Here is a 26,448-nt window from a genome sequence, read left to right on the forward strand (position 1 = left end):
GGGCGCCAGCAAACCACGTTTTCTAGAGCAGACTTCTAGGTAGTGCCACTGATAGTGTAGTGTGTCCAGAAAGCTCGAGAGGAGCCCGGTTGCTGCATCACACATTTCTTAGTGTGATGCAGGAACCCTGCTGTAATACTCCTCATACATAACTAGTTTCAGCGGTGGCAATACGTTGGTGCCATACTGATTGTGCTCAACACATCACTGTCGGCAGTCATCATGAGATGGGTTCTGCGGAATTTTTTCCTCCTTTTTCGAAGCACAATGCAAGCTGCTTGAGTAAATTTTTCGTGTCAGCTCCATTTCAACGATTACAGAGCGCCTTAGAAAATGTATTATGGGAAAGAAGCAGAGGTACAGCTGTTGCAAAAAGCTGTGCTAATAAACCATTTGGTTTTCCTCTCTGTGTCCTGGCATGAGTCATGTTCTCATGGGGTGCACCTACTAAAAAATAACCTGCCTTTTTCATTTTCCTGTGCTGCGCTCTGTCGCGCATGCAGGTTGATTTGTGTACCTGCGCCCACGTTGATTGCGTGCCGGTTGTGCATTTTGTGGATCGCTAATCATTATTAATGGCTTCTTTGGGACTGCATGTCGTTCATGGAAGCCATGTAGCACTCACAGACTACTGGGTGAGCAGGCCTGAGTGCGCTGTTCTGCAAACAGTGCGGCCGGTAAAGGCTCGCTGAGTTCCGTTTGGAGACACGGCTGCCTTGGCATTTATCACTGGTTTCTGCACTTCGGCATCACTTTCTGTAGTATTTTTACACATTATTTAGACATTTCGCATATTCAAGAAGTCTTCGAGCGCAGCTTTCTGCGTCGGATTTATCAAAGCGGTGCATTTGTTTACGTTACCAGTCGTGGTTGCTCAGTGGCTAAGGTGGTGCCAGGCTAACCTTCGCTGAACAGGATCGACATTGGCTGAAACTTCATGGGCACAGCTTGAGAGTGTTAAAGCTTGTGCATTTAAACTTGGTAGGCGTGTGACTCATTTTGAGCACGATTAATTACATGTACAAGCGAATACGCTATTGTGTTGCCTGTTCGACGGCCGATCGCACGGGTTCTGTCAAACAATGATCGGCACGCTGATTTTGCCGGCGCCATCGATAAGAAAGCCCATCCCAGTACAACTCGCGCTCGTCGGTTGCGTCGTTGTCGACCTGGTATAATGAAAAATCTTCAGGGATGCACAATAGTCGGGCAATTGTTGGAGTGAGTCTTGTCGGTCTCGTATTGACCCAGTGTTGCCGCACCTTACAAGTATGTGCAGTCAGGCACGCGCTGCCACCACCAGCAAGTGAGGACCGATGCTGCAAGAAGACTGCGTCAGCAACGTGATGTACATAAGTGTCGCCCAAGTGTAACATACGGGTTTTTCGTTAAATTTGCTAGCCATCAATGAAAGGTGGCAACTGCCTGGCTCATGGTGCAGTCCGGACAACTCAGGTGATGCCATGGCCGCTTTCTCTTTTAAAATGGAGTTGCAGTCTTACGCTAGGCATGTTTTCGGCACCGCATCGATGTCAAGCAACCAGTAGAGTTTAGCGCGGTACACGGCACAAATGTTTGCAGCAGCATGCGTCCAAGCACTTTCTTGTTGGTTTTTTTTTTTTTTTTTTTTTTTTTTTTTTTTTTCGGGGGAGACTTACCGGCGCGCGGCCCCTCCAAAACGTTTTGTGACTAATCCGCTAGGGCAGGGCGCATGCGCTGTCGTGCCATGAAAGAGGCGGATTATTTCGAAAAATCGCTTATGCATTGAGCACCTGTTTGCATCCTGTATCCTTGGATCATTTCGTGACAACACCAGTAACCCCCCATTTTTGAGTTCGGCTTTGGGCGCGGCCTAAGAATTTCGGCTTAGGTTTAGTTCTAGCTGGAATTGCAGCACGGCTTTCTGTTCGGGTTGAAACCCTAATTTGAACTGTCGCAAACATTTGACGTGTAAATTGTTCTAGTCAATTGAGTTGGATGTTTAGCTGGACGGTTGTCCTTGGTGTCTTCATGTAGGGAGTTCACATCTTTCATTGTTTTTAGAATGTTTTACATTGGGCATATATTTCAACTGTCTGGATAGGTGGTTTCCGAATGTGCTAAACTTGAAATTGTCGTTATCTGCAAGTCACATTCCCATGAGCAGTTTTCGCATGTCCACATTCTGTAACCTTCAGAAAGCTTGTTGAATTCAAAAATCCTGATTCGTTCTCCAGCTGTGCAGTTTTAATAATTACGAATTTACAAGAGGTGTAATGAAAGTAATTTTTTAATGGACAGCAGTAATTGGTGCCTGAAGGGGTTGAGCAGCAACTCTCTTGATGCACTGTGATTGCTTAGTGGCTATGCTGTTAGGCTCCTAAGCATGAGGTCACTGGATAGATTCCCAGCCACAGCAGCTGCATTTTGATGGCGGCGAAACACGAAAACACCCATGTACTTAGATTTAGGTGTACATTAAGAACCCCAGGTGGTCCAAATTTCCAGTCCCCAACTACATGCCTCGTAATCGGATTGTGGTGTTAGCACGTAAAAACCGCGTAATTTAATTTAAACGGGAACTCTCTTGGCAGTTCACGCAGTCATGTTGTGAATATACAATTCTGCAGGTTCATCTAGTGGGCCTGGACATCTTTACCGCAAAGAAACATGAGGATCTGTGCCCTTCAACCCACAACATTGATGTGCCCAATGTCAACCGCTGCGACTTCCAGGTCAGTGCTGCTTTGTGAACCACGTCTCATGAGTAACCGTGTTTGCTCACATTTGCTTAGTATAGGAAGTTACTGCTTCACGTCTTCCTAGTTAAGGGGGACATGGCAATGAAAATGTTTTTTTTTTTTTATTTATGAGAATAAATTGGGGTGAAATGGGGTATACAGGTGTGATTTCTTATGCTGATATCATAACTGAAATTAGTTTTGTGCTATTATAGTTTTCGAGTTGCAACTGACAGGCTCTAATTGTCATGTCCAAATTAATTACACATAAGTTTGCCAAGGTTTTCACATCTGCATGTCTAATTACCTTTGCAAAAAACCCATTCTAAATTTTTTTATGAGGTGCAGTTAAAAAGGGACAGCTTTATTGCACTCATCAATGTTTCAGCGTCTAAGTGGAAATGAGAATGATTTTGTCTTCATTCATTGTAAAATGGCTCTGGGATGACTGAAAGCAACTGCACAAAAAATGCAAGCTGTGAAAACGGAGCTCAGTTTCATTTGTTGTGAGCATTTAAATCTTTATTTTGAGCACCTAAAACCCGCCTGGAATTTAGTCCTTTGCCTGTGGGGACACATTTGCTTTACATTTTGATGTAGTTTTTGCGTTCTTGCAGCAGTTTTGTGCACCTTAGTTTCCTTTTTTGGTCATCGTGAATTTATTCGTTGGCAGAGGCAGGCACACTCAAAACATCCGGTCTTGTCTCTCATTGCGCAACCTCTTTATTAGTGGAGTTCGAGCTGAAATCCGCCGTTGAATATTCGACGCGACAACTTCTGCTCCACCAATGTCACATTGCTGTCATGACCACACGCGGACGTAACGTCTCCATCGCTCACGGTTGCGCCTTCACGTGACATAGCTTGCAGGCGCGCCGTCACCATCGCTCGCGGTCGCGTAGGTGTTCTGTGGTTGCGTCGTCAGCAGGGCACGCTATCGCAGAAAACGTGCGTATGCTGCCACGAATGTCAATCACGTCAACAAGAACGCACAGCTCGCTGCTGTGCAAATGTGCGCGAGGGAGGTTGGTCAGCAATTCAAATCTACAACAGCCAATAGGCGCACGCCCTGTGCCCCATGGGACTGCTACGGCCAGTCGCAAAGCCACACGTGCCTTTTTTACGCTTCCGTTTGCTGGTTTATTTTTCTGTAGAGAAATGCGTCGCTCCGGCTAGCTTTACCTCCGATCTCTCCTCTTTACGCTGATACCAAGATGGCGGGGCTGCGTCAATGGATAGCCGGGCGATACGCTGTGCGGCGGGGCCTTCCGAAGCCCAGTTTTTTATAACAGCACTCTACGAAAGTGCTGTTTTCTCTATTTCTACCGGGTAATTTATTATATTTCGCTATGGAGGTAAATAAAGGTTGGATTGCGGGAAAAAAATTTAAAAATCTAAAATTTTTACAATTTGACCACTTCAGTTGCCGTGTCCCCCCTTCCCCGACGCCGCAAGAAGTGCTCTATAAAATTTTTATCAGCCAAGGTGGCGAAAAATTTCGCGGAAATAAAGAAAGAGCCGCGTTTTTCAAGCCACAATATCTCTGGAGCACCGCCATCTTGGTCTAGTTGGAAAGTGTATTTCTTAGTCTTCAAATTTGGCGCGTCAGCTATCTCCTCCATACAAAAACAAGCGCACAAAAAGCAAATGATTGAAGATCGTGTCGGAGTCTGCGATTGCAGACTCTGGCTCAGACCCACGGCAAAGTATTCCGATCATCAGTGACGCGGACTTCGCAACCAAGATTCGTGCGCAGAATCCTCGGACATGCAGTTAGGCCTTTCAGCACACTGTGTTTCGAAATTTGTGAACAAGCACATTGCGCATGCAATCCCCGTACCGCGGCTAAGCATTTCGTGCATAGGAGTTTCAGACTCATTAATCAAGCACATCGCGCGTGGACATCTCGGGCCCTCGCCTAAGCATGTTGTGCACTGGCGCCTCCGACTGCGCGATTAAGTACATGGAGCGTCAACTCCTCGAGCCCGCGGCTAGAAATTTCGCGCGTCGGCATAGAGTGTAGACTCCTTGAGCCCGCGTCTGGGCAATTCGCGCGTCGGCACCTCGGACCCGCAACCGAGCATATTGCGCGTTCACTCTGGTAATATTGTCACGATAGCTCGTAACAATACCTATCATACCCCCCCCTTCATGAAGAGAACCTAGTCATGAGCTCTGTTTACTACACCCGTTGGGCTGGCACATCTGGCTGCAGAAGTGATCAAGGCATCATACAAAATTACAAATCTGGAAAGCACCTAGCAGCTGCATATCTATCACTGGCTCTCTGATCATGAGTTCCACAGCCATTGTCAGGTGAATATGACATGGAAGGCTACTTACACTCGGAGCCTTCATTCAGTAACATCGTCAATTCTACCAAATGAAAAAAATGCCTCACTGATTGTAATGGAGACTATCAATCAGGCAGCCTGCAGGTACAACACTGGAACTATATTAATGCCCATACACTAGGTTTGAAACCCAGGCACCATGCTATTTGTAGAGCATGGTGCCTAATATAGTTTCTTGTGCTGGTTCAGTGGCCAGTGTGCTATTATTTTGAGTGTGCAGTCACACATTTAGTATGGCCATTCTTACAAAACATAGAGCTTCAAAATGGTGCCATTTGTATTGCTGTGGATTCACTTCAGCAAAAGCTACATTTGTATGAAACTTCAAATTTCAAAATTTCAATTTTCAAAACTTCAATATTTACCATAATTTTTCTAGGGGGACCGTAAAGTGAGAAAGAAATATTTTGCATTGCTATATATGTACTCTTCATTCATGAATAACAATAAGAAAGGAAATAAACTTATACTTCCAAATTTGATGCATTGTTATACACATACTTACAGCTATCAAAAATCTAATTACAGATCTGAAATCAGCACGAAAAGTTACCCCAGACAGTGGGGTTTATTAAAGATTCACCCAAAAATAAGAAAAATGTTTAGGACCCACGTCCCCCCTCAAGGGGGGAGGAGGGGATCAGAATTAACTTTTTTGTTTCTTGACAGAAAGGGCTGAAATTTGGCACACACACTGCACATTGCAATAAAAAGACAAATCTAAAATTTCATTAGGATATCTTAATTAGTTTTTGTTTCATAAGAATTTATAAGTCCCTTGCTTGTGGAAAGCCTGGCACAGTAACGAAACATGATAGGGAGCTGGGAATACTTTGCATGTTTGCACAGATGTCTAATCTACATCAAGAGAATGTTCGATTTTTTTTTAAAAGCACTAATAATTTTTTGCTCAACATAACATGCACATGACTGTGCTTCACTGCATGGAGCCATGTACTAATTGTGAAATAAATAATGGAAAGATAAAGAAACATTTCAAGACTATTCAAATACAGCACAGCTTCTGGATCACAGCAAAACAAACTGGGCCAAAATCAGTGCAGCCATTGTTGTGCTACACTTTCCACGAGCGAGGTGATTGACAAAAAAAATGCAATTGAGAACTGGCTGCAAAGTTTTAAAAGCACTGCAAATTTATTCAAAAGCACCAGGGCAGTAATATTTTGAATCATTGATGTCAGGCATCTTCTCACACCTTTGCCTCATTGTTTGGTGGGCTTTGGATGCCTTCTTCAGGCGTTCTTTATCCTTTTCTTGCGCCATCTGGAGTGGTGCATGACCACCATTTTCACTGCCAGACCGAGCCTGGTATCGCAGTGTACACCCACAGAGCGCTGTTGGCATCTTGGGCACAGAGTTTTAGCGATCAGAGTTCATCGCGGAAACAGGCATAAGAATGAACTCGCAGTCACAAGGGGCCGAAATTCGTTCTTGGCATTGCTGCTTCCGCTCAGTCGCGGACACTGCGCGAAGGGAGTCGCGAACGCTGCATGCCTGCGCTTCTGCAGTCACCGCTGACACAAAACGCGGCACGAGGAGAGTCTAAATCGTGCGACGGTTCGTCTGGTGAGCCTTGAGTCACCATACAGTATGTAGCTCGTCGACGGTTGGGGCTCGCAGGCTGCGTGTCCCTGTTGCACGATGCATCGGAAACTCACACAGTCTCAGCCGGCGACAGAGACCTTCGACCCGCGTCGCCTCCAACAACGCGATCTCTGTTGCTGACTCGCGGGGCCGTACGCACAGGTGCGAGAGCCTCCGTTGGCACGTCTTCCGGTGGCTTGGTTATCAGTGTCGATGTCACGGGGCGATTGTCGGCTTCGCTGCTGGAATCGCATGGTGCAAGATAACTCTGCACGTTATCCGCGTGTTCCGTCGGGTTCTCCTCTTCTCCCGCTGGCCGCCGTCATTTTCTCGCCGTAGGAGGCTTGCGCTTCCGTTTTCCGAAGGCATGCTTCATTTAAAAGTTATTTTCGAACGAGCAACGATCCATCACTGACCTGGGAGCTTTCACAAATCCGAAATCTGCCGGCGTGGTTTTCAAAGCAGACAACTGCGGTCCGCTGTGGTTGCCAGCTTGGCCGCTGCTGCAGCAGCAACCAATGGCGAGACGCCTTTCAGTACGGCAACCAGTCGGATGCCCGCTTTCATCGCAGGGCCTGTGTGACCACCTCTAGCAGACCCGCGCTTCTTTTGTGTTTGTGTGTTTGTTACAAGATGGCGACGACCGAAGAATTCAGAAACAGAATGGCGAAACTTGGAGCTTTCGAACGATACCAAGATGGCGGCATTCAGTGGCGGGAAAGACGAGTTAGCGCTCCACGAACTGCGGTGATTTTACGCGATTTAAAACTGTTTTCCCGCACTACGCACTGATAAATTAATTTTTTTCGGGCACTTTTAGTGTGTTTTCAGTCAAACCATTTTGATACAATGTAGGCATTGCAGATACTGAAACGAATCGTTGCCAAAAATCAATCTTTTTTGCGATTTTTGCTATCTGATCCCCGCGTCCCCCCTTGGGGGGGGGGAGCAGGGATCAGATCGCGATGTTCGTGAAAAAATTCGATTTTTGAAAAGTACGCTTTTCAGAATCAACAGCATCATTTCTATCATGTACTGAAATATTTCACCGAAAAACAAACTCTAAGCAGTAAAAATAAATATATTTGTCGGTGCCGGCGTCCACACATCCGCCCGAAATCACGAAAAAGCCGCAAAGTTCAATGCGCAACTGCTCGGCTTTCCCGCCACGGAGCGCCGCCATTTTTGTATCTTCGGAAAGCCAGACTCTTTGTCCCAGCACTTCCCTTCCTCCCTGCCAGCCAGCAAGCGCACAAAAAACTAGAAACCGGAGGGTGGCAGCACGGAGCAGCCAATTGCTGCCGCGCCCTGATTGGCTCTGCGCCGCGGCGCATTGTAAGGTGCCTCCTCATTGGCCGACGCCACGGCATAATGGCGGCTGAGGCAAGGAGCGTCTGCTTTTGTCCGCTGCTGGGAAGCGTTCCTGGCCTTTCTTTCTCTTGTGTTTCGAGGACTTCGACCACGTGCAATGGATCCGCGCACGTTCGAAAAGAAGTACCGGACGAAGCATGCCTACGGGAAGCGGAAACGCAAGCCCGTCACAGCAAGGAAGAAGCGGCGATTGTCAGCAGGTGGTTCGGATGAGCCGAGCGTCCGTTCAGAATCGGCGGAGTATGAGCCCAACGTGCTGCGGGATCTTGCGCCGAGTCGAGCACCAGCCAGCAGTAGTGAGACGAGCCATGATCTTTCGCCGTCTAAGCGCGGGCGCAGTGTTACTTTACCGGTGATGATCGAAATACCAGTGAGTCTCGCCGTATGCGAGCGTCCCACCATACGCCAGCGTCCCGTCGCAAGTTCATCCAGCACAGATCATGGAGTGGGCTTGCAGCGGTCATCGCTGCCCGACTGCAGAGCATCAAAGACGCGCTTCCGCGGTGAGTTGTTCAACGCTGAGACGTCTCCGCACCCAACAACCGCCAGTGAAGGCAGTCCCATGTTATCGACGAGTTCCGGTGCTTCAACGGAGCTGCAATGCGGGCGCACGCTCGCTGCCGCCGATGCGCCGGCAGCCGTCCTTGCCGCTCATCGCAGTGTTGACTGTTCAGCCAGTGAATGTCGCACTATTCAGGCTCACCTGAAAACGCGATTTGTGTCCGCGGAAACTGCAGAACTGCAAGCGTCGAGAGTTCGCGAATCGCTTTGTGCGGTTTCAGCAACGGAGCGCAAGTTTGGGCTGACTGGCCCACAGGAAAATGCCATTCCCGCACCTCCAGAAGAGGAGTTTATGCTTGTTCAAGTTGCTGCTTTGAACTCTCTGATTGGTTCCACTCTTTGCCCAACTTGTCAGCAGCCCGGCCTAGCAGTGCACCGCGAGACTGAACTGGGGCTAGCTGTGAAGATGGTACTTTCACGCATTTCCTGTGGTACCTTGCAGTGTGAGTGGTCCTCACAAAGGAAGAGCGGCTCTAGAGCTTTTGAGGTCAACATCAGAGCTATGCATGCAATAAGAAGCATTGGGAAAGGACCAACTGCTCTTAATGACTTCTGGGCCAACATGAATGTCTCTCCTCGCGGGTTACACCACAAAACATATGATGAGCACCTCAAAAAGACTTTCAAGCCTGCGGCAGCGGCAGGTGCACACATCTTCACAGATGCTGTAGAGGCAGTGAAAAAGGTGTACACTGAAATGGAGACTACATTTTCAAAACATCACAGTAGTGTATGATGGCACATGGTTGACACGCGGCCACAGCTTCCATACAGGGCTTGTGTTGGACTGCGTAGTTCTGTCCAACTTCTGCCTTGGGTGCAGCCTACAGCCAGCAGAAAGTGACCCCAACTATGCTGAATGGAAGCAGCAACACCAGTGCCAGAAAAACACTGATGTGAATTCTGGAAGAATGGAGGTTGAGGCTGCACTACAGCTCTTCAGGCGCTCCTTGAGCAGAAATGATTTACGTTACACATAGTTTGTGATGGGGACAGCCGCATGTTTTGCACTCTATGTTATGAAGAAGTCTATGGTTTTGTGCAGCTATCTAAAGAAGACTGCATAAATCATGTGAAAAAACGAATGGGGGCTGCACTTCGCTCTTTGGTAGCCAAGGCAAAGAAAGGAGAGCCACTAGGTGGAAATGGGGGCCTGACACAGCAGCTCATCAAAAAACTGACGAACTACTATGGCCTCGCTCTGCGGAACCACTCAGAAGTCGAGGAAATGCAAAGGGCAGTAATGGCAACCTACTACCACATCATATCGACAGATGGTGAGCCCCATCATGAGCTGTCCCCCTGGCCCCCTTAGCTGGTGCAACCACCGATCAGCTGAGGCAGAAGGGCAGCCAGCACCAGCTCACAAGTACAAGCTTTCAGCTAAAGTTGCTGAAGCACTTCTGCCTGTGTACCAGCGCCTCTCACACCCTCAATTGCTGGCCCGGTGCAGAGGCAAAACTCAAGTGCGGCTGAGAGTCTCCATTCAGTGATATGGTAATTAATATCAAAAGACCAGCGTGCCTCACTGTTTGCCGTGAAAACAGCAGTGCACGAGGCAATTTCAAGGTACAACTCGGGCAGTCTGAAAGCTTATTCAGACCTGTGCACAACATTGGGCCTGCACCCTGGTGCCCTCTCTTCAGCGGGCTGTCGAGAAAGATTCCCAGCGAATGAAGAAGGCACACAGTCCATCTCCTGAAAGGACAGAGGGCTAAGAAGTCACCTGCTGCCAAGGACAGCAAATTTTACAATGCAGGAGCATTCTAGACAGTGTGTCAGTATGGAACTTTGAGGCTTGTTTTCTCAACAGTTTGTTTTGGGCTTATCACCTCGCTCGTGGAAAGCATAGCACAGCAATGGGAGCACAGATTTTACTCCTGTTTGTTTTGTTGCAATTGCTGAAGTGTGCCTTATGTCAAGACTTTCGATAGAATAAGCGCCAAAATTGATGGCACACAAGAAGAAATACAGACAGGACAAGGCGCTCCTGTCTGTATTTCTTGTGTGCCATCAATTTTGGCGCTTATTCTATCAAAAGCTATGCACCAACTAGCCCCACAACGTGTTTTACTTATGTCAAGACAGTCTCAGATTTACCATTTCGGCTCACCATTTTTATTACACAATAATTGGAGCATGATACATTCTAAACATAAAGAAAAGGTGCATACTATGTTGTTTAGAAGAGCAGAGAAATTTAAAAAGAAATTAAGAGAGTCTTGACTTAGACTATACTTCCTAGTAACTATTAAAAACATTTACAGACCCATAACCCATTTTGCTGTCAAGCTAGGCTTTCCACGAGCAAGCAACATGTGAGCAATATATAATAAAATGAAAATTACTGAAGATATTATTGTGAAACTTTGTAAACATTGTATTGTGAAACTTTGTATTGTAAACGTTGGTGGCAGAACGATGCCTAGGGGACACCATAACTTCCCGTGTATAACCAAAATCTGCTATGGGGCCTGGTGAGGGGACCTTTAACCCTTCAAGGGTCGATTTTTTTTTGTTGCAGATTCCAATTCTTCTTAGGGACTTATTTCGAAAAAAAATTTGCCATAATTTTTCTAGGGGGACCGTAAAGTGAGCAAGAAATTTTGCATTGCTATATATGTACTCTTCATTCATGAATAACAATAAGAAAGGAAATAAAGTTCCAAATTTGATGCATTGTTATACACATAGTTCAAGGCTTTGAAAATGCGCACACGAGAATATTTTACGAGACTCAAGTGTTCCTGCTCTTACACTATGTACATCCATAGCATAATAGAACTGTATAGGTGCATGCACTCAAGAAAACTGTGTGGTTGTGTGCCCATCAAAAAAGCAAAATGTGTGACAAACTTTCGTTAATCTTCATCTTATCGCCAACCAGAGGCAATAAGTTTTTGCGACTCGCTAAAAAGAAAATAAAGCAACGGAAAGCACGCACGGTGGCATCCTTCCTATGTGCACCCCTGTGAGCACTAAACGAGCAAGAACCAAGCAATCGTCCTTTGAGTGATTAGTAATGAGCTAGCAATCAGTTGTGCAAGCGCAAGAAGCTGAAACAGCCCGTGGAACAAAGTACAAGCTGCCGCACGCTCGCCAATGTGCAAGCGGTAGTATATAGACGCGCGGGAGCAAACTAACTCTAGAGCAAACCATGCAACAAAAGCTGAGAGGGTGGCATGGAAAAAAAAATTCCTTGTCATCACGCATAGGGGCAGCACATAACAGAAAAGAGAAAGTTAAGACATTGGCGCACTTTTTAAGCATACAGACGGCACTAAATATACGGCATCGACCATTTTGAACTTGTTTGTGGCGCTGTATATACCCTTATTTGACCCTGAAAGGGTTATAAGAGGGGATGCATCGCGAAAAATGGCCAAAAAAAGTTTTTTCTTTAACTCGCATTATCAGTTTTTATAAAGCTTTTTGTGACTCTGAAGTATCGCCAGAAGGGCTCTAAAATATTGGTTGTACAGTAGAACCCTGCTGTTACGTTCCTCACTGCTGCGTTTTCCCGGCTGCTACGTCGTTTTCATCCGGTCCCGGCATAGCTTCCATAGGATCCAATGTATAAGGAACCCCGCTGTTACGTAGTAGCTGTGAAAACGTTCCCGCATGATACGTCACAGCTTAGCACCACGAACCCGCCTGGGCTAAAGTAGTTAACGCGCTCCAACCGCCATTTTGGCTTTTGACAAGTTTTGGCCGGGCTAGGCCGGGCTTGGCTATAGAACTGGCTGCAAGAAGCCGCACGCCAGTTCGAGGGACCACCACTAAGTGGCCATTCGTGAAAAATGCTCTCACTATCATCACTGTGATTAAGGGCACCGCATGGTTTTTGGACGGTTCGACTCGCGGAGGAAGGAAACTCAGGAGAGGCCCTGACGTCACTCTTTGTGAAGCTAAAGTGAAACCGGAAGTTGGCGTTGCTCCGCCTATCGGGCCAGCTCTCCTCCCTTGTTTACATTTCTCGCGAAACCGCGCTGCGCGCGCTCTGCAGCAATACTAAACAATCATTAGCACGGTTACGCCAAAGAGGGCAAAATTTCACGCGGATATTCCTTCGTCCGTTGCCATTGCTGTGGCACGGTGACGACGAGGAGCACGAGCCGCATGATGGCGGGGAGTTGCCAAATCCTAGCTTTGGAGAAGCCGTCGCGGCTCTGGACCACCTCCGCAGGAACGTCACAGCGACGCTGACAGCAATGCGGCCTTCCAGGCTATTGAGAAACGTGTGATTTCTAGCAAGCAAAAGAAATGGCAAGCCACCATTCTAGACTTCTTTAAGTTCTAAGCACACTCTGTGGAAATAAATTGTCTATAGTTGAAGCTGCACTTTTGTCATTCATTTTCGAAGGTTTCCTCACTGTTGCGTTTTCCCGGCTGTTACGTTTTTTTTCCCCGGTCCGGCGAAAAACGTATGAACGAGGTTCCACTGTATCTACCAAGGTGGCGAAAAATTCGTGAACGCGAGAAAAGTTAAGCCTCAATATTTCCGGAACAGAGCAACTGAGCCCCGCCATCTTGGTCTTTTTTCTTTCTTTCTTTCTTTTTTTTTTCTTTCTTTTTTTTCTTTTTTTTTTTTTTTTTTTTTGAAAGTGCATTTTTTTGTCTTCAAATTTACTGCTTCAGCTCTCCTCCATACAGAAACAAGCACACAAAAGGGAAATGACTGAAGGTTGTACCAGTGTCTGTGATTGGTCTGGCACTCGTGTCTGCACTCCTTTTCGCACCTTGCAAGCTCTGGACAGACTACTCTCCGTAATCTGAGTGTCGAAATGGGCGCTATGCAGACTTCAGTAGTAAGGCCGATCCTCCATTTGTGGACGTCTCGGACCCATGTCTAGGCATTCCAAGCATCAGCGGTGCTGACTTGGTGACAAAGCTTCGCGTGCGGAATCCTTGGACACGCGGCTAGGCATTTCGCACGTTGGCAGCTCGGACCTGCGGCCCTGCACAATGTGCGCAGACTCTGTTATCATATGGTCACATCTCTTAACAATATCTATGATACCACCCCTTTATAAAGAGTTGCTCCTCATGAGCTCTGTTCACTAGGCCTTGGTTGGCACAGAAACCTGGCTGCAGAAGTGAGGCATCATACAAGAGTACAAGGTGGAAAGCACCTAGTAGCCGCATGTAGTGGCTCTTTCATTCCACAGCCATTGTCAAGGGAAGTGACTCGGTAGGCTGCTGGGAGCCTTCATTCAGTAACAAGGTCAATTCTACGGGGAGGCTGTCAATGAGGCAGTCTGCAGGTATAACACAAACTATATGCCCATAGAGCGCTGCACCTCACTTAGGGTTTCGAACCCAGGCACCATGCACTTTCTAGAGCAGCAGCAGAAAATGCCATACAAAAAAGGGGGGGGGGGGGAAGAGAACATAGGTACACCAGACCAGAGTCCAAATCTCCAAAAAGCCCCACATCATAAAACACACCAATGACTACAAATTCCGTGCCTTTTAGAAAACTGAGACCTTGCCTCTGCTGTCAGCTTCATTGACATGCTGGAGATCCTTCTGTCACAATCTTTGCTCAGCACAACTAGTTCCCTAGTGGGAAGCACTCCTAGTTCCTGCAGAACTTGGTCATAGCCTTTGTGACCTTGGTTATACCAGAAGACAGCGAGTGCTGTTGCCATCTCCATGACTGTGCACGAGGCAAACCTCGTTTTGGGGCACAACAGCCAAATCTTGCTGTTCAATGATTTGGCTCCATTCCGAGTTTTTCCCTTGACACACCGAGTGAGTAGCTTTTTCTGTCAGCCTTTTGTATAAGGGCAGCATTGTCTCACCTTGGCTGTTTGCGAGAATAGGGGTGTGCGCTGGGGCTGCCTGACCCAACGCTTCTGCCCGCTTGAATTTGCACCATGAGTCGTCTCCACCACTGTTGACAGTGATGGCTACCTGAAAGTAGCTCTGTAGCTTCTGAATGACTGCATCTGTAAGCTTCTGCCCTTGTGGCACTTTCAGCTTTCGCAGGGCAGTCCCAAGCCGCTTGGCTACATGTTTGGTGCAGTCTTTTGTGATAGGCACACTTCCATACACTTTTGCCACTGACACAGCTGTATAAGCCTTGCTATTGCCATCGCTGACTAAGGTTGTAAACCTTAGTAAAGTACTGTAGGACTCAATCTTCCATATCCTCAAAGCAGCATTAGTCGCCATGGCATTTGCTGAGCAATCTACATTTTTTTCGCACACTAGCATATGAAAAACTTGCCATATTTCTTCCTCCTCTTTGCTTTCAAATGGCTTTGTGTACTGCAACTCTGGCAATAGTTGGACAGAACTTCAGTCTAGGCAAAGCCCTGTTCCTACAGAATTCGCTGTGTGTATGCCATTACGACTCTTGTGGCCTCGTTTCTGCCAAGTACCATCAAACATAACAGCTAGATTGGCAGATCCCACTTCCTGTGCTGTTACTTTCCAAGCCAACTCCAAGTTATCAGCCACTGCTTTTGTAGCAGCGAGGTGCACTTTCTTTGTTATGGTGGTGAACGATTTATGGTGCATCAGTTTTGGCAAACCAAGAACTGCACAAAATCGGACGAGTTGATTGTGTCCAGCTCCAATAGTATGCGCTGCAACCACTGCCTTGATATTCACGGCGAAACTCTTGGGCTGGCCAAAGGGTGTGCTCCACCGTTAGCGTCGTCTGCCGGAGATGCACGCCACGATGAATACGTTGATGAGATAACGGACGTGGTACACGCTGCTTTTGTTGCAACACAACTCCAAGAACAACGCGAGTCCTTACAGTTCTTTTTTTTTTTTTCTTTTTGCCAATTTGCGGATTAAAAACTTGCGCATGCCGGACATGCCGCGGCCGTGATATCTACGCGATGTAGCCGACCACAGCTTGATGTCAGCTATTGGCCAATAGCAGCTGCCTAAGTAATGACGAAGTAGTGCATCTATAAGAGTGAGGCCAGGGCCTTCTTTTGAAAAAAGCGTTTGAGAGAATGTGACTTCACAATTTTTGCTTGTGAGCTCACGCACCGTGTACAACAAAGCTTGGCTGAAATGTTCACAGCAACGTATGCGATCCGTGGACTGTTATTTTGCCAAGCCCGAGGGGTAGATCAGGGCCCCTTTAAGGGGGGACATGGCTTTGAAAATCTTTCCTTATTCATGTATTTTGAAAATTTTCACAAATGTTTAGAATGTCTCCCTAGTGCTTCCATAAAAGTAGCAGAGCTTGTTAAGTGTAGACTGCATAGCTAAATCCCTGCTGAAGGTCGCGACTTTTTTTGCAGCACAAATGTTTTGGAGTGTCACTTTTTGTTACCTTCGCATCAAGCACACTTTCAGGGTAGATGAAAAGCCATATCGTAAACTTACAAAGAGTCAAGATAAGAATGTTACCACCTGCACTGTAGCCCAAGAATATGACCATAAAAAAGTCAAAATATGCTAAACGGTAATAAAGAAATCAACTCGGGAAACTGAGCAGAAAGGCAAAAAAATTCTAAAAAACGGCTCTCAAAGTTTCACCTTCTCTTCAGTTCTCTAAAAGACACCAAATTTGTCTTTGGGGTGTTTCGTGATGTGGGACTTGTACATGTGGCCTCTGGTCTGGTATGCCTTCGTCGTTGTCGCCCCCCTTTCTTTTTTCTATGGCATTCTTTGCTACTGCTCTGCAAAGAGCATGGTGCCTGGGTTCCAAACCAAGTGAGGTGCGGAACTCTGTGTGGGCATGAATATAGTTCAAATGTTGTACCTGCAGGCTGCCTGATTGATAGCAGTTTCCAGTGCATACCTGTCAACTGTTGCAAATTTTCCGTAAAATGAGCAAATTTCAAGCAGTCTTACAATATTACGGCGTGAAATTTTATGGAAAACATTTTATTTGCGAAAAAAATGTGAAAATGTAGTAAAACTACACCATGGTGCCTTGCGCCGCCATGAGAGAGCAATGCGTATGCGTGGTATCAGCAGCAGCAGCTGCAAGCTTGTAGTGACTTCTGTCGTCTACTGGGGGGCTCACGAATCCATGTCCAAAGCTCGATAGTGCCTCTGCAAACCTGTTGCCATGCTGTTGCCTTTGTTCATGCCGGCCCACAGGTTAGGACTTCAGTCAGCTTTAGTCGCTGCAGTGTTGGCCTCGCCTTTTGTGTGACTAGCTGCCGCATCGGGCGCAGTGCGACTCTGGCCTTTTGCTTTCACAGTGCTCTGCTCTGGCCTTTCACAGTGAAACGACGGGCTCAAAGCCCCGACAGTACTTCCAAGTGTTTTTGAAATCGTACATTGTAGAATTTCAGTGCTTTGTCCCATCAGAGAAAGCGAAGTTCAGATTCTGCACCACATGTGCCTGTGATGCCAGCCAAGCCTAGCAAGTTTTGTATGCAGCGGCGACCTTGGTGTGATTCATGCAGAATGCCTCTTCACGGAGTTTTTAGTTGAACACAACATCCCTCTGAGTGTTGGCAATCATGCCGGACCACTTTTCCGGAAGATGTTCCCCAAGTGCGAAGAAGCGAAATGCTACACCTGTGGACGAACAAAGATGACTTCAATTGTTCGGGAAAAAACTGCCAACGCGGAGACTCCTTCCTTGGATGCCCTAAATCAGCAAGTATTTTCCATTGCTGTGGATGGCAGTAACAATAGGTATACACAGCTGTACTCTATTGTTGCGACATATTTTGTTAAAGAAATGAGTAGAGTTGAGAGACGCCACCTTTGCCTTAGGACAATTCAAGGGGAAGAGACAGGTCACAAGATTGCAAATCTGGTTCTGGATGAGATTCCACCGCCTTTGCCGTAGGACAATTCAAGGGGAATTGACGGCTCACAAGATTGCAAATCGGGTTCTGGATGAGATTCTCAGAATTTGCCTGTAGGAAATCTGTTCGCTATGTGTTTGGACAATGTTGATGTCATGATCTGCAAGAAAGTGTTTCTACTGTATTGAGTGGCTGAACCAGGTTTGATAGGGTTTGGTTGCCCATGCCATTGGTTTGCTAATAATCCGGCAGGCACAGAACTTACAGACCTATGACTCAACAGAATCGCGATAGCAGGCGATGCTGATGCAACCTCACAATTCCGGCAAAGCCTCAAAGATTCGCGTTAGCATTTAAGGGGGACACGGCTCTTATGGGCGGGGAAAAAAAATCACAAAAATGTAGACTTTTCAAGTTTCTGAAATATGCAGCTATTTTTCCGCAACTACAGTTTCTTGACTCTTGAATCTGTATTTTATCCACATTTTGTCGGTAACTGCAGAATTGAAACCAAAGTTATTGCAAAAACTACTTTTTTGATGAGGTGCAGCTGCCATTTCATGCATCGTGGCCTGGCCATCTTGGTGTAATTTAAAAAGCAATATTTCTTAAAATTGACGTCAACTCCTGTGCCAAATACTGTGCCAAGAGTCCCAGCATACCCCCTTATTGGTTGTCTAGCGCAAGTGACTTGTGCTCTGCATACGATTGGCGGGATTCCTTTCTTGTCTGCATCGCGCTCATCCACACGGTCAGCTGTGCGCTATAGTGTCAGTGTCAAATCATTGCAAGTGACACCGTACTATGCGATGGCCCATCAGAATTTACATACAATGAATAAGTTTGGTGCACAATAGGAGAGATGTGCTCTTATGGACATCAAAAAGGTCGCGTCTCCCTTTGCACCCGCTTCTGCTGGCACCGCCAATGTAGGCCTAACAAGCCAGTTGCCGTGCAAAGGTGCGAAAGGTCGCATACGTCGCGATACGAAGTTCATGAAGCCCGCAGAATTGGAAAAGAGCAAAAAAAAAAAAAAACCAAGAGAAGCTTCAGCGGCTGTCGTCCACTCCCGTGAAGGAAAGGAAGCAAGATCTTCATAGTAACACCAATGCCACAGCTGAACCCGTTGAGCCACTTAATGGGATCGTGTTTACAATAGTAAGTTTAGATGCGGTGAACATTCTGCTTGCACGAATGAAGTGCAAGGTGTGCAGTGGTGGGGATATGAAAATCGTCAGAGGTGAGCACAAATACTTGACTCTGTCAAGTTGATTCTTATGTGCGGGAACTGTGATGCGACGTCAAGGAACTCGCCGCGCATCTGCGGCGAACAGAAATTGAACCTATTCGCTGTGAACGTTCTCGCCGCTTGCAGAATGCAAGCAAGGGGAAGCCGGTGAACAGCCCTCATAGATGTTTCCCACTATGAAGATTAGCCGTTGCAGACTTTACATGATTTGGCAACACTACGTGAAGGAAAAGCTGGCTCCTGCCGCCGATCATGCTGCCCGAAATGTGAAGAGTGTGCATGTTCAGTTGGTGAACTTTGGCTAATTGTTTCAAAGAGCCTGGGCGCATCACGGTGTTGTACGATGGGCTGTGGACGACCTGCGGACTGTTTCACGGACGACCCGTGATTGAACTGTTTACAGGTTTTTGGTTAGATTACATTGTTTTGAGTAGTTTCTGTGCACAATGCGAGATGGGCCCAAAGGAAAGTAATTCTTCTTTTGGAAACTGGAAGAGGAATCGTCAGTGCTAGGAAAAATGAAGAATGGAAGTGGAGGCCGCCCTCATTTTGTTCAAGAGGTCCCTCGGGCGGCCACAAGCTCCGTTACACCACTATGTTGAGTGATCGGGATAGCCGTACCTATCTTGCACTACAAGAGGAAAATGTTTACCGTTATTTGTAAATAGACAAGGATTGCATAAACCACGTCCAGAAATGCATGGATATGGATGTGGCGACTTACTATCGCATCACCTCCAATGACTGAATTTAACCACAGATTTTGTCCAACAGGCCCCAACTCGTGCCATCAAAATGCTGCAGAGGCTAGGGGCGAGCCGGCACCGAACTGTCCTCGCAACCTGCCTCCTCATGTTTGCCAGGTGTTGCTGTCCATTTACGAGTGTTTGAGTGACAAGAAGTTGCTTGAAAGGTGCCAGAAGGGAAAGACCCAAAGCAGCAACGAAAGCCATCTGGTCTCTAGCACCGAAGGATCGTCATGCCTCTGTTTACTGTACAGGCAGCTGTGGCGGAGGCAGTGCTGAAGTATAATGCACGGAACGTCACAGCACCTGCATATATAAGGCTAGAGATGAGCCTCAACCCCAGCTCATTATGCAGTGGCTCATTGCATGGCTAAAAAGGTCAGTGGCAATTGAAAGCTTCAGCTCGAAAGCTTGCATCAGCCGAAAACATGCATCAACCCCTGAAAAAATGCTACACGGGCAACAATTCTCAAACTGTGTGCCAGGGGGATACTGACCTGTTACAGCTGGTAACTTGTAAACATTTTGAAATATTTCTCTATAGAGCTCTTTTCGTTTTTCTCGATTTTCGCAAAAGCTTTTTATTCACTAGGCCCATTCAGAGCAACGATATCTCAATTTGTAGGACAGCTACAGCTGCATTTTTTTTTTTTTTTTTTACTATAGCAGCTAAATGAATAAAGCTTGAAGAAGTAAAAGCATATTCTTCTTTCTCTACGCCTTTTTTTTTTTTTTCTTTTAGTAGCTGTGCTGTAAACACTGAACTTTTGATAAGCTGCTAAATTGCTATTTGTTGTTGGATTGGAGAACCTGGTCAGTGTATTTTTATCTGCTTCACCAAATAATAAGGAACATTTAATTACATCAGCCATAAAAAAAGTAGTTGACTTTTCAAAATCAGCCCAAGAAAGCACATCTGTGCATTTAGGTTGAAATTGCTCAATAAATTACGAGACCTCCAGAAAGCTCGTGCAGACATCCACACACTGCCACGCTAGAAGAGGAGACGCGTGGCAACATGCCCCCACTTCCTCCCCTAACACGGGCACAGTACCGCCAACTCGCTCCCCTTTCACCTTGCTCACGTGAGATGGCGCTCACCTAGTCGCCACCTTTCTTGGCTCACCCATGCATGCTGTCCCTCTTACCCAAAGCATACAGTGCACTGGGTAGGATGGCACCCTATTCCACTTGAATGCAATTTGTAGCGTGCAATTTGAGTGCAATGTAGTGTGCTATTTGAGTGCTGCGCCCAGTGGCCTAGCTAGGTCGTCTGGCACCCGGGGCCCATAAGTTTTCTGTCATTAAGCTTGTGCCAGCAAAAGCTAGCCCTACTCTTGGTATGCACTCTCAATAGAGAGTATGGAGATATTGCCGTCACTGGTGCACTATTTCAATTCTTTAGGTACTGCCAAACTGGGCCGCCTGCAGTGTCATAGTACTGCAGGCTCTAGCACCCAAGACAATCTTGTTTAGAGCAGATTTTTGTTGACCTAATAGTATGAATTGCGCTCCTGAATTCCCGAAATGCAATGTTTCCTCTATGATTGCTAATTAAGCAGTTCTTTAAGATATCTCTATTATCTGCCATATTCTGCACAATAAGAGTTCCTAGTGGTCACGGACACATAACCTGATAGAATATTTGAAAATAACTTCACAAAATACACCTTTTTATAAAGTTCTGTGCAGCTGAATCAACCCACTGTATTTGATACATGAAGTCACACATGATAGAGAGGCTGTTAGCTAGGACTAGGAGACACCTTTTTTATTCAACACCGCGAAACTGATAAAAGAATACAATCGATACAAAACTGATAAATGGAACGCCATGTACATACTGACGACAAAAAAAAAACATTTAGCAAATTAAATTTTAGCCTGCACATTCGTGCAATTATTACGCAAGATGTTGATAAAGCTGCAGCTGACAATTCCGCAGCACTACACATCAGGTACTTCGGCTACATGAGCTTGGGCTGCTGGTTACCGGAGCATTCTTTTCCGTTTACGCCCAGTCAAGCAGTTGCTTTTGGCCATCTGAGTCCATAGAAATTTCCATTTGTGTCTGTATTCCTTTGCGATGAAATTGTGTGTACTTAAATATATAGAGTTTTAACTGTATATCTCTTGGGTAATGGTGTCATATTGTCCAAAGCAGTCTTATAAACTGTACAACACTGTTCTAGTTGAAGTTTCCAATTGGCTGCACTTGGCTGTCTGTAGTTCAACAGCTTCATTTGGGCTTCTTACTTACAAAGGGGAACATCAATTTCTTGTGCTTTCACTGATACCGTACTTACCATGACGAACAATTTTCAATCACGATGGTCTTCTGAAAACATGAGGACACAGATTTAATCTGAGTGAGCTATGGTTCACTATGAAGGCAGAAGAAATCGACAAATTATTTCTTGAGGTACGACTCATCTGTTTGGCTTTCTGGTCAAGACTGCTTCAACATTATATTAGGATCTTCTGCATCTCATGCAATAGTTTGAAATAGTGTAGCTTTGTCTTTTTTGCCAGTTTATGTAGTTGGCAGCCAGACATCGTACACCGATGAAAAGGCACAAGCTCTTGCATAACTGATCTGTGCAGGGTTCATACACCTTCTTAAGATCCTGGAAGACTCTTGACTTTGAAGATTAAGGACTCTTAAAACTCCTGAAAATAAATGTGTTCTTTGGAATTTTTGAAAAAGAGTTGAGGGCAACATTTGAACATCCAAAGTGGAAAAACTTCAGGAACGCTGAAAGCAATTGAAAGCAATACCATATTTATTCGAATCTAGGCCAATAGTATTTTTTCTCCAAATAATCATATGCTAGACTCTAGGGTCAGCTTAGATTCGAGGGTTTTAAAGAATGTCAGTTCTTAATTGAAATTTCAATGCCAGAAAACGATTGACATCACAATGGGAAACTGAACTTAAGAGACTTAAGAGTTTGAACTGTGCGTCCAACTCTACAGCTGCTTAGCTGCAAGAAATTCCAGTGAAGAGGGGGATTTATTTGTCAGTGTATGTCTGAATAAGGTTTGTTTCCTCCTTGAATGGGGGCCTTTGTCATTCTTAAATCATCTTTGATATTGTTATGTGTGGGAAGACTCAGACGAAAGAAAATATTTACAGGCTATTTACACTGAAGCCAGAGAGCCAGGCTAACGCTCGCGCCAAGGGCACAGACTCACTTAGTCATTCTCGCGGCGGCTCGTCTCATGAGCATCTCGCGGATATCGTAATGCTACCCCCTCCCCCCCAGCAGCAAAAGCGCTGTCATGGTGCTGTACATATTTGATCAAAAAAAAATATCCATAAAATATCCAAAGCGCTTGGAGAGGTGTAGGGCTCGAGTTGGGTGATGTGGACAATGTCATTGGTTGTCGCAGCGGAGAGCGTGTGCGGTTCTCCTCCGTGCTCTTGGGACAAAGGAACGACAACACTGTAATGCAAACAGTCACAAGCCAAGATAGCAAAAGTTGGGGTACAGTGGATGTTAGAGATCCGAAAAAAAAAAACAGAAATGCCTCTAATTTTGGGAACACATAAGGCAACAGAGTAAGAAGACAGAGGTGATTCAGCACTCACTGACCACACCAGAAGGAACAAAGGTAGAGTGAGAGGAAGCTCAGGAATATATTAGGTTAACAATAGAGGCAGCATTTGCAGAGCCAGTGGGTAGCGAAATGGAGAACAATGACAACAGCAGGACAGAATTAGAGTACAGAAGGATGACAAGTAAGGAATGGAACAGAATTGAACACAAGGTCCCCGTCAGAACAGCGACAGGACCTGATGGCATACCTATGAAATCGATAAGCATATTAGGCCAGAAAAGTAAATTAAAATTACGACAACTTATTGAACAAATAGTAGTAGGGGGAAATGTTCCACAGGACTGGAAATCAAGCAGAATGATATTAGTTTACAAAGGTAAGGGAAGCAAGGACAACATTAAATCCTACAGGCCAATAACTGTCACATCAGTCATATACAGAGTAGCAATGCAGATGGTGAAAAAGAGAATGGAGGAATGGGCAGAACGTGAAGAGATCTTGGGAGAACTGCAGAATGGATTAGACATGGATTAGACTTTTTAGACATTAGAGGAGCCTATGATAATATAAACCGAGAAAAGTTATAGAGCCAGTTGAGGGAATATGGTTTAGATAGAAAGATGGTTGAGTTCCTACAACAAGTTTATACAAATAATGAGGTAGATAACATGGGAGGGGGAAACTACAAAGTCAGCTAAAATAAAGAGGTCTCAGGCAGGGCTGTCCATTGTCGCCTCTGCTTTTTATGATTTACATGAGCCAAATGGAAAAGAGACTAGAACAGAGCACATTAGGAACCGACATAAGCTATATGCTGGAAGGGCAAAAGGTAGCTCAAGTACTAGCCGGACTGATGTAGGCAGACGATATTGTACTGCTTGCTGACACCCGAGTAGGGCTACAGGAACTAATGAGCATATGTGGAGAGGAGGGAGAAAAATTGGGACTGCAGTTCAGTGAGAGGTCTGGGATAATAGTATACAATGAAGAAAGTGGGGAACCATTGGAAATACAAAGCACTTAAGATTGATCATGTTGAAAAATACAAGTATTTGGGCATATGGCTAAACGAGGGCAAAAAGTACTTGGAAGAACAGGAAAAAATTATGATTGAAAAAGTGAAAAGGAACTCGGCTGTAATGAAACACAAGGCACGATGGAACTATAATAGGTACGAGGTGGTTAGGGGCGTATGGAAAGGGGTTATGAGTACCTGGCCTCGCATTCGGAAATTCAGTACTGTGCGTGAAATCGGAAGTTCAAGCATGCATGGAAACGAGACAGAGAAGTGTAGGCAGGTTGGCCTTAGGAGCACACGGGAACACCCCTAATGAGGGAGTGCAGGAGGACATAGGATGGACGTCATTCGAAGGTAGAGAGGCAATAAGTAAGCTAAAATATGAACAGAGACTCCCAGCACTGGAGGAAAAAAGGTGGGCAGGAAAAGTGTACAAATATCTGTACATGAAAAGTTTGAACACAAAGGGGACACTCAGAACGAGGAAGCTGAGGAATAGATACCTACAGCCGAGGGAGGGGGTCCAACATGGTTCTAGTGTGGGAAAGGAGGTGAAGGAGACAGAAACATCTGGGAAGAAAGAATGCTAGGAAAGCCAGCGCTATCTATGTATAGGTCACAAAAACGGGAGATTAAGAGAGCTCTTATTTGATAACTCGCGGGGCAGCTCACTATTATTCGAAGCTAGGACGGGGGTTTTGAGAACGAAAACATACAGGACTAAATTTGAAGACGTGGACCTTTGGTGCACAGCTTGCGGAGCCGAAATGGAGACCACTGAGCATATATTGCTGAGATGCACAGACCTTCGCCCGACTCTGGCAGAGGGAACAGTGGCAGATATGGAAGGGGCATTGGGTTTTCCCGGGGAACGAGGGCAAATAGACAAGAAAAGAGTGGCAGTAACGAAGGGGAGGCTAGAGGATTGGTGGAGGAAGTCAAGGGAGAGATACCATAAATCGGGGAGATAATGTTTCCTCTACTTTTTTAGATAGTTATTTTGGGGTAGGAGGGGAGTGAAAACTAGTTTAAGGAAAAGAGGATATAAACAAAGGAAAAAAATAGGAGGGGGAGCAAAAGGCTAGGTGGCGCCAGCCGCCGCCCGTTACGAAGGGTATAGCCGCCATCCATCCACAAGGGCATTTATTGCACCTTTCATAGATCAATGCCAGCTAGCTGAGTTGCTATCCACAAAACATGCCGATGGGCACGCGACAAATCTAGAAGTCCGACTCACCGCGACTGGACAGCTAGCGAATATGTTCGCCCCATGCTGGATCCCAATGCCTGGTTGTTCGCGTGTACGGTCACACGAACGGGGGCGCGTTCCAAGGCGGCCACGCAAGACGGTCTTGCAGAAGCATGGATCGGCGCGGAACGGCACTTCCGCACTGCTTGTTGTCCCGAACCCAAAAGAGAGCGCCTTGTCTTTCCCGCACCCAAGTAACCCCGCAGCAGCGCAACACTCGCGCCATCTCTCGCACTGCGCTTGTACCACTCTGACCGCCACGGGTGCCAGGCCACGTGGCGAAGCCACACTGCAGGTGGGAGTCGCGCATCCCCACATACGTAGTGGGTGTGGCTAGAACGATTTCATAGGTGACATCGGTCACTTGGCAGAGCACGTGATACGGGCCTGTGTGACAAGAAAGCATTTTTTTGCAAAGGGCAATTGTACACGATGGTGACCAAAGCAACACGAGGGTGCCGGGCGCAAAATGGACATCACGGTGACGGAGGTCGTAGCGTTGCTTCTGTTTGTCTTGAGACACTTGCAGATGAGCGTGCGCAAGTTGGCGAGCATGTTCAGCATGGGCGATTGCATCACGGGCATAACTGCTAGTTGAAGATGTAGTGGACGGAAGCAGTGTCCAGTGGTAGCATCGGTTCTCGGCGATACAAGAGGTAAAAAGGGGAAAAGCCAGCAGTTTTGAGACGGGAAGAGTTGTACGCAAAGATAATGTAAGGTAGAGCCAGGTCCCAGTCACGGTGGTCATCTGAAACGTATTTGGATAGCATGTCTGTAAGGGTGCGGTTCAAACGCTCAGTGAGGTCGTTGGTTTCAGGGTAGTAGGGTAATTTATGCTGTATTGAGCAAGCACGCACGATGTCGTCAATGACTTTGGCCAAAAACGTACGGCTACGGTCCATTAGCAATTGACGCAGAGCACCGTGCATCAAAATATCATGTACAGTTAACGACCAATATTTCGGACCCTCTAGGGAACATAAAACCGTCCGAAAATTCAGGCAGTCCGAAAAACAATGCATGCAAAGAAACGCAGCTTTTTTTTTTTCTTCTCGGATCTAGAGGGTAAAGGGCGAAGTACCAGGCATCCGAAACCCTGGCAAAGCGTCAGTGAAGTGGCTATAAAGAGATGCATTCAAAAACTCTGTATGCAGCCGACTGCCGGTTTATTATGTACATGGGCATCGTCGGGCAGCCGGTGTTGTTGCTGCAGTGGCTTGAAGAACTTGTTGATTGTTGTTTGGACGGCATTCCGGTTGGATGCGATCATATTCAC

The 26,448-nt window shown here is 46.2% G+C and overlaps 1 protein-coding gene and 1 pseudogene across 1 annotated transcript in view; one reads left to right on the top strand and one right to left on the bottom strand.

Moving 5' to 3' along the window:
- Positions 1–26,448, top strand: part of eEF5 (eukaryotic translation elongation factor 5) — a 52,504-nt gene that overhangs the window by 12,698 nt on the left and 13,358 nt on the right. Inside the window, exon 3 of the mRNA XM_075684225.1 lies at positions 2,610–2,714. Coding sequence (XP_075540340.1) covers positions 2,610–2,714 — 105 coding nt within the window. The remainder of the gene's footprint in view (positions 1–2,609; positions 2,715–26,448) is intronic.
- LOC142573908 (uncharacterized) lies at positions 13,956–15,386 on the bottom strand (annotated as a pseudogene).

Source organism: Dermacentor variabilis, chromosome 3, assembly GCF_050947875.1.
Source record: "Dermacentor variabilis isolate Ectoservices chromosome 3, ASM5094787v1, whole genome shotgun sequence".
Lineage (NCBI taxonomy): Eukaryota > Metazoa > Arthropoda > Arachnida > Ixodida > Ixodidae > Dermacentor > Dermacentor variabilis.